General features: G+C 53.5%; 1 protein-coding gene across 1 annotated transcript; it reads left to right on the top strand.

The window, feature by feature from the left end:
• Nucleotides 1-2,119: 2,119 nt before the first annotated feature.
• Nucleotides 2,120-8,169, top strand: TCF15 (transcription factor 15). Its single transcript, XM_036245870.1, has 2 exons — nt 2,120-2,638; nt 8,033-8,169. Exons 1-2 carry the CDS (start codon nt 2,120-2,122, stop codon nt 8,105-8,107), a joined length of 594 nt encoding a protein of 197 aa, XP_036101763.1. The 3' UTR covers nt 8,108-8,169.
• The last annotated feature ends 295 nt before the right edge of the window (nt 8,170-8,464 follow it).

The raw sequence follows: 8,464 nt of genomic DNA, 5'->3' as shown, positions 1-8,464 counted from the left end.
GTCCCATGTGTCAAAACTTGCCTGAGAAGCAAATGCATGAATGAGCCTACCAAATCTGCCCCTCCAGCCTTCCCTTGGGGGCCCAGTTCACGCCCTGTTTGGCTTTTCCCATTAAGCTGGAATGGGGAAGGGGCTGGACAGAGAAATTCCAAGCCACCTGAAGATGGAGAGCTGAAGAGAGGGGGAGAAGGGGGAGAAAGCGAAAGTGAAGGGAGCTGGGAGCCCCTGTAAGGAGGCGCAGACAGGGAAGGAAATCTCCCGGTAATAATTCATCTGCTCAGGAAGCAGCAGCCTGGCCTGGGGCTGCATGTGTGACTGGCCCTGTGGAGAGGGGGCTGTGCAACCTCCTTCTCCTACTCAGCAAAGCCCAGCCTGGCCAAGGTCATGGTCAAATGAAGGGGTAGGGGGAGCCAGGTGTGGGAAGAGACTTTTCAGAAGACACTGGAGCCTGAATACTCACTCTCCCAGCAGCCAAGGGACACCCTCCAGTCCTCCCTCCCCCATTCTGGCCTGGGTCAAGGAAGTCGGAAAAGCACCACATGGCAGAGCTGGGAGGCATCTTCAAGAAAGGAAGAAAAATGGAGCCAGAAAGCACCTAGAAGACTTTCAACTCCACTCCCTGTGCTCTCTCTGCCATGTAAGCTGCCATCTGGACAGAAAAGAAAGTTCTTGTCCAGGCCAAGTGGATGCAGGCTTGGCCAGTCCCCAGGACAGAGCTGGAAAGGGGGCATGAGTGGTGCAGGGACCCCAGCAGCCGTCATCAGCTCAGTAATTCTTCCCAGGGCCTCTAAGGAGGATGACATGTCAGGCTGAACAATCTAAGGTTTCCTGAAGGAAGATAGCTTGTGTGTGAGTGTGTGTGAGAGAGAGAGAGAGAGAGAGAGAGAGAGTGTGTGTGTGTGTGTGTGTGTGTTGGTGGGGGTGGCATTCCAAGCAGAGGGAACAGCCTGGGGAGAGGGTGGGAGGTGTATATAGGAGTCAGGGAGTCTGCAGCTGTCCAAGGTGGGACTGTGAGGAGTGAGGGAGAGAAACTGATGTGAAGGGTAGGGGTGAGAGATGGGGGTTATAGTGAAGCCAGACAGGCTGTGGCCAGTGCCCATATTCACCACTTATAAGACTGAAGGCCAGAATTCTTATCTGGAAATCAGGGGTACTCCCCCACAACTTCAGTGAGGAACACCAAAGATCAGTAAAGCGTCTGTCTGGTGTGCAGCACACAGTAGGACCTCAATCAAAATGTCAGCTCTGTGAAGGCAAAGAGTTTGTTTTAAGTCTGTGTCCTTAGACTTGAAACCATGCCTGACATAGTGGGGACCTAAGAAATATTTGTTGAATGAATGAATGAATGAATGAATGAATGAAGCTACTGGTGTTTGTGTTTTGTTTTTGCTTTGCTTTGTTTCTGTTGATTTTTAAGTCTGTCATCTGGGATGTGGCACTGTTGAACCCTTATTTAGAAAGATTATAGTGTTTCTCCAAGTTTCTCCAAGACATTATCATCGTGTACGCATTGCAGATTCCTGGGCCCCATTCCAGACCTGCTGGATCAGTATGGGAGGAATTGGGAATCTGTACTGTTAAAGCTTTCCCCACCCCTCACCCCCCGCCCCGCTTTCCCAATTCATACACAAGAAAAGTTTCAGAGCCACAGGATTAGAATTTGAGGACATAAAAACCCGAGATGGTTTCTCCCAATACTCTTTCCGAACGAGGGAACTGAAGCCCAGAGAGAAGGGACCTGCTCGCAGTCTCTCTAGAGGTTTAGGGTGCTGGTACCGAGTCCGTTTTTGCGCACACGCCACCCGACTCATCCAGGCTCCCGGTATATGCCCCGCTCGCCCGCGAGGACTGGGAGCCTTCAGGGCGGGCCACTAGCTCCCGGGCCGCTTTCAACCTGGGGAACGGGGGCGGCAAGCGACTCGCCATTGGTCGGGGCACGGCGGGCGCGTCCTCATTGGCCAGGATGGAGCCCACCCGCTCGGGCCGGGGCGGCCGCGTGGTTGGCCCCTCCCTCGGCTATAAGGCGGTGGCCGGCGGTGCCGTGGGAGCGCGCGGGAGCGCACGGCGGGGCGCGGCCAAGGCTGGGACGCAGCGCACGGAGGGACGCGACCGAGTGCCCATGGCGTTCGCGCTGCTGCGCCCCGTCGGCGCGCACGTGCTGTACCCGGACGTGCGGCTGCTGAGCGAGGACGAGGAGAACCGCAGCGAGAGCGACGCCTCTGACCAGTCATTTGGCTGCTGCGAGGGCCTGGAGGCGGCGCGGCGCGGCCCGGGCCCCGGGGGTGGGCGGCGGGCGGGCGGCGGCGCGGGCCCGGTAGTGGTGGTGCGACAGCGACAGGCAGCTAACGCGCGGGAGCGGGACCGCACGCAGAGCGTGAACACGGCCTTCACGGCGCTACGCACGCTCATCCCCACTGAGCCGGTGGACCGCAAGTTGTCCAAGATCGAGACCTTGCGCCTGGCGTCCAGCTACATCGCGCACCTGGCCAACGTGCTGCTGCTGGGCGACGCGGCCGAAGACGGGCAGCCGTGCTTCCGAGCGGCCGGCAGTGCCAAGAGCGCGGCCCCCGCCGCCCCCGACGGCGGCCGACAGCCACGCTCCATCTGCACCTTCTGCCTCAGCAACCAGCGCAAGGGGGTGAGTGCGTGGCGCCCTAGTACGGCGGCCTCCAGGTGGAGGGAGACCCGGATGGGGGGGCCGGGGGAGGGCTGGGCCTCCCAGGAGCAAAGGAGGCCCAGAGACCCCAGTGAAGAAAGCGGGACATGAGGTGGAGTTCGTCGGGCGTGTGGTGCTCCAAGCCCAGGGTTTGGAATGGAACAGAACCATTCGCTTAATGTCTCCCAATGAGAAGGGGTGCAGGGAAGCCCAAAACTCAAAATGATTCAGAGCAGCTGTTTTCAACCTTTTTCATCTCATGGCACACACAAACTAATTACTAAAATTTTGAGGCACACCAAAAAATATATTTTTTGCCGATCTGACGAAAAAAAAAAAAATAGGTATAATTTTGATTCATTCACACCAGATGTCTATTGTGTTGGCTGTTGTCATTTTTTTTTTTTTTAACTTAACAATCTAAGAGAAAATAAGTCAGAACCCCTGATTAAATAGTCAGGTATTGCATTAAAAATTCATCGAGTGACACCTGCCCCCCAACCAAAGAGAGCTAGGAAGAGAGCATGAGGAAGTAATAACTAAAGTCGTCATTTAGTGAGCTCTTCCTATGTACCAGGTGCTTTACTGGTCATCTGTTTTTCACCTTCACAAGAACTCCATCAGGCAGGTAGTGATCCCACCTGTGTGTCTCTAAGGCTCAAAGAGGTGTAATCACATGCCCGCACTTACTCTGCGGGGAAGCCAGAGGCAGGTTCTGGGCTTGCTTGGTGTGTGTGGCCCTTAGCTACCCTGACCTTGGAACAGTTGTCTCCTATCCAAAGATGTCATCCAAGAGCAGGAGACTGAGAAGAAAAGGGGATGCATACCTGCAACCAGGAGCCTGAGGTACCCAGCGGATGAGCAGTAGGAGTGAAGAAGAGGGGTCCCCTTAGGACGCCCAACTCCAAAAGGGATGCAGTGTTGGGGGAGGGCACTGTTGAGTCAGCTTGGCAGAGCTGGAGTTAAGCTGAGTAAGGATGAGAAACAGGCTGGTAGGGGATGGATGGAGCTAGGTAGCAGCAGAGGTTGCCAGGAGGCTCTTCTGGCTAAAAGCTGGTTTTTCGCCCTGGCCAGTTTGGCTCAGCGGTTAGAGCATTGGCCTGTGGTCCGGAGAGACCCAGGTTCGGTTCCCGCTAAGGGCACGTACCTCTGTTGCAGTTTGTCCCCGGCCCTGGTTGGGTTGTGCGGGTGGCAACCACTCACTGTGACCCAGGTTCGGTTCCCGCTAAGGGCACGTACCTCTGTTGCAGTTTGTCCCGGCCCTGGTTGGGTTGTGCGGGTGGCAGCCACTCACTGTGTCCCTTTCACGTCAATGTTTTTCTCTCTCTTTCTCTTCCTCTCTCTCCCTCTGAGCATTGATCTGAACAAAAAATGGAAAAATGTCCTCAGGTGAGGATAAAAAAAATAAAATAAAATAAAAGCTGGTTCTTTTCCTGTCCAAGCCCCAAGGAGCCTGCTTCATTACCAGCCTTTTTCCCTTCTGACCTGGGTTTTTCTTACAGTAAGGACTCTGACCTGTGTGACCACTTTGGATTCCAGCAGCTACCATGTATGTCTGGGGAAATGGAGGCTGAGCATGGCCCATCGCCCTTTCAAAAATGAAAGGGCATGGGGGATTGGAGTCAGACCTCCAAGTTCCCCAATCTTTGGTTCTCATGGCTGCCCGAGGTCCCCTGCTCCACTCTGTTCTGGGGAAGCCTCAGTGTCCTGGCCTCAGACCACCCCTTTCTGGCTTATCAGACTCCCATTCTGGCCTCTTACCCTCATAGCTGCCTCAGTTTCCCTAAGTTAGTCTTCTTAGGCTCAGACTTGTATTTTCTTGAGGGTCTCTGCTGCTCTCTGCTGTGGGCCCCAGTCAGTGCTTCTGACTGGGTTGGGAAGTTGGAGTGGGCCTTCAAAAGTTCAGCCTAGGCTGTGGAGGCTCCTCAGTGATACTCCCTGACTGCTTTTCACCCATTCATTCAGTTCCGCAAACCTTAGCTACCCAACAGCTGCCTTTTGTCAGCTCAGAACATTCCCAAAGATGCAGGTTATGAATCCTCACGCACCATAATCAGGAACTCCCAGTGTGGTGTCAGGGCCAAGGGCAAGGAGTTGAGGATAGGGATGCTGCAGCCTGATGGTGGGGAGAGGGAGCACAAGAGGCCTGTCAGAGCCCAGAGGTAGTCCCCAGCTGGTGAGCTAAGTTCCTGGTGGATGCTTGGGAATGAAGGCAGGTGGATGAGGGTGTAGGGACAGGTGTTCTGGAAGCAGGACACAGCAAGAGTTGGGGTCAGAAACATGACCTAGAGAAGGAAAAGGAAAGATGTTGAAGGTGGTGAGGTACACAGGAGAGGCAGAGACTGGCCAGTGACAGCAATCACAGCAGTCTTGATGAGCATTGATCTACTGTGCTAGGTGCTCTTCACAAGTAATCACTAAAACTCAGCAACCTGGAAAAGAGGTGCTCTGGTTATTCCCACCTGCTGAAAAATGCTGTCACTGGTTCAGAGACACAGCTCATGATGGGGTCAGGATTCGAACTCAGGCCTGCGTGATGGGGACGTGGGAAAGTTCATGTGGGAGGGCCTGTAACTGCAGGCATGGGGCAGAAGGTGTGTCTATCACGTTTCCGTGGTAGGGGGGCTGGGGGTGCTTCTCTACTGGTCTCAGGTCTGTCCCACTGATCACAAACCCTTGCCTGGGTCTGGCTGCTTCCCTGGGATCTGTTACAGGACCCAGGACCCAGAACCCAGCCAAATTTGGCTACAGAAGCCATGCCCTCAACTCCACAGGCTCCTCTGGGAATGGGTGAAAGGGGCCATGCTGGACAGCTCTGGCCCCTCAAAGACTTGATTGGAAGAAAACTGGCTGTCTTGGGGAACCCCTGGGAGGCTCCATTCTGAGCTTGGGGGCCAGAGAACTCCAAGACTCCAGACCCTGTCTCTTCACTGTGAGCCACCACTTCCCTCCCAAGTGGCTGGTCTGGTGTTGAGGTCACCATGGAAACAGCTCCCTGGAGCATCTTTCTGTGTAAGGAGGGGTTAGGTGTGGTACTCTGTAGTAGAAATAGCAAGTGGGAGATAGAAAGGAGGTGTTTGGTCCTGGCGGGTTTGGCTCCGTGGTTAGAGCATCAGCCTGCGGTCCAGAGAAACCCGGCTTCAGTTCCCACTAAGGGCACGAACCTCAGTTGCAGTTTGTCCCCGGCCCTGGTTGGTCATACGGGTGGCAGCCACTCGATGTGTCTCTTTCACGTCGATGTTTCTCTCTCTCTCTCTCTCTCTCTCTCTCTCTCTCTCTCTCTCTCTCTTCCTCTCTCTCCCTCCCACTCTATCTGAACAAAAAATGGAGAAATGTCCTCGAGTGAGGATTAAAAAAAAAATGAAAGGAGGTGTTTGTCTCTGCCCTGTTTCCCCTTTTGTCACCTGGGGATGAGGGTGGGATAGGACCATCTTATAAGGCCTTTCCCAGTGATGTACCCAGCTCAGGAGCAGAAGTGGCACAGAGGGCATTAGGGTGAGGAGGTGCCATTACTGGATGATGCTGATAATAATACTTGTGAACACTGAATACTTACTATGTTTCTGACACTGTGCTTTAGGGCTTTACGTGAGTGAGCATGTACAATCCACACAATAACTCCACTTTACACATGGGGAAACAGGTGAGGTGAAGTCACTTGCCTGAGGTCCAGTAGGTAGTCCAAGGCATAGCAGAGATTGAAGCTCAGCTCTGTCTCACTGGAGCCCAACCCCTAACCACTGTGCTTCCCAGAGCCTTTGGCGCTGAGTTCCTAAGACACAAAGAAGCTGAGCCTAGTCAGGGCTTCTTCAAGTGCTTTTGGCAGTTTATACGCCCCTTCCACAGCTGCATTTGCAAGTAGAATAATTTTGTCCCCATTTCATAGATGAAGAAACTGAGGTTCAGGAAGGTGTACAGTCCCAGCATTCTCATGGGACTGAGGTCTCTCCATGACCACCAGACTCGGAGTGGAGGTGGCTTTCCCTGAGGACACAGAGTGAAAGGTGGGAGACTGGTTTTCTTTCCCCCATCCTCAACACTAAGCCCTCCTCCCCCACCCCCACCCCTCCTCCTCAGACACTCCTGCCAGAGTTTGTCTGAGAAGCCCAAGCCCCAGGCTCTGCTGGGACTGTGGCCTCAGCCCTCAAAATAGCCCTGCCTGTGAATGAACATGCTGTCCCTGGGCCCAGAGAGCCTCAAGGGAGGCTGGGCTCACATCTGGATGGATCTGCCCCAACCTGGGCCCAGGGGCGGAGGGGAGCAGGGGGCAGAGCTCCCAGATGGCCAGCTAAGTCTCTAGATGGCTGAGAAAGATGCCTGTCTCATCACCTCCTAGCAAGGCTCAGAGGGTGAGAATGTACAGTGGGATTTCAGACACCATTATGTCCTGGAAATAAGACATACTGTTGGACAACATGGATTTCCAACCCAGCCCTTTTACCAACTGGCTGGGTGCCTCTGGGCCAGTCATTCAACAGCTGGGGGCCTTTAATGTCTGTGACCTTGAAGGCTTGCAGTGAGGATGAAAGCCACGTGTCAGACCTCAGAATATTGGGTAGAGACTGCTCCTGTTGGGTGAAGGACAGGTGGCTTCTGGGGCTGTCACCATTAGCTCATCTTCCACTGGGCACAACTGATTCAAGCAGTATTAATTGGCACCTGCTACATGCCAGGCCCTGGGCTGGAACTGGGGTCACAGAGTGGAGAACATTCCCTGAGCTCCCAGCCTGATGGAGACAAAGAGAAACCCAGTCTTTCCCCTTCTGAGTTAGCCTGGTGGAATGTCCCCGGAAAGGCAGGAAGTGCTAGCCAATTGCAGGAATCGAGAAACCTTCCCAGGGAGACAGGAGCAGAGAGCATATTTCCTGGCAAAGGGAACACCCTGATTCAAGGCTGGGAGGAGAAATCCATAGTCTACTTTTGAGGTCAATGAGTGGTTAACTAGGCAGTGGAGATAACCACTAGTGGCTTTGTTTTGCCCTTTGGTGTAAAATATTATGATTCTTAATGTATTAGATTCTTTTAAAAAGCAACATCACATGGGGAAGAAATGAAAACAGTAAAAATGTCTCTCACATTCTGTCTCCCCATCATCAAATTCCTGTTCTCTGAAGAAACCTATTAGCAATTTCTTGTGTACTTTTCTCTCTCGACATCTCAGCACACAAGTTCCTATGTGCTTTTGTCCTTAAATAATGTTATCTCGACATCATTTCATATCAGTTCATATAGTTTCTTCTGCCTTATGCTGCAGAGAGCTTTATTGTGCAGCTGTGATTTATTTATCAAGTCCCCTATTACTGGACACGGAGGTTAGTTGCTGTGTTCACAGTGATCCGATCAAACCTCCTAATACTTGTTTCTCCCCTCCTGTAGGGTGGCCGTCGTGACCTGGGAGGCAGCTGCTTGAAGGTGAGGGGTGTGGCCCCTCTTCGAGTGCCACGGAGATGAGCCTGGACCCCAGTGACATTTGCTCCAAGCAGGACCCTGGAGAAGGAGGCCAGAGGCCAGCCACTGGTTGAACAGGGGAGAAGACCCCAGGAGCCGATCCTACCCCTCGTTTGTGTAGGGACCAGAGGACAAAGGCTTGGGCCCTTGACCCTCTGGATAGGGCCCCTAGGACATCTCTTCCCCACCCTGGAGAGCTGTGAAGACCCATCCAGCTGGCCCAGCCCTGGCTGGTCAGAGACAAGGCAGAACTTTTGGGAAAACAAAGACTCTTGGTGACAGAGGGTGTATGCATGTCTGTGCATGAGTGAGTGTGTATGTGTGTGTGTGTGAAAGAGAGAGAAAGAATTGGTGGGTTTA

The sequence above is a fragment of the Molossus molossus genome, unplaced genomic scaffold, assembly GCF_014108415.1.
Source record: "Molossus molossus isolate mMolMol1 unplaced genomic scaffold, mMolMol1.p scaffold_m16_p_6, whole genome shotgun sequence".
Classification (NCBI taxonomy): Eukaryota; Metazoa; Chordata; class Mammalia; order Chiroptera; family Molossidae; genus Molossus; species Molossus molossus.
Note: the sequence above shows the minus strand (reverse complement) of the source record. Positions and strands in the feature narration are given on the sequence as shown.

What these genes read in the sequence shown, in the direction of transcription:
- TCF15 (XM_036245870.1), top strand. Translation starts at nt 2,120, where the DNA reads ATGGCGTTCGCGCTGCTGCGCCCCGTCGGCGCGCACGTGCTGTACCCG. An exon ending in TCAGCAACCAGCGCAAGGGG is followed by an intron (nt 2,639 to 8,032) that starts GTGAGTGCGTGG and finishes CCCCTCCTGTAG; the next exon opens with GGTGGCCGTCGTGACCTGGG.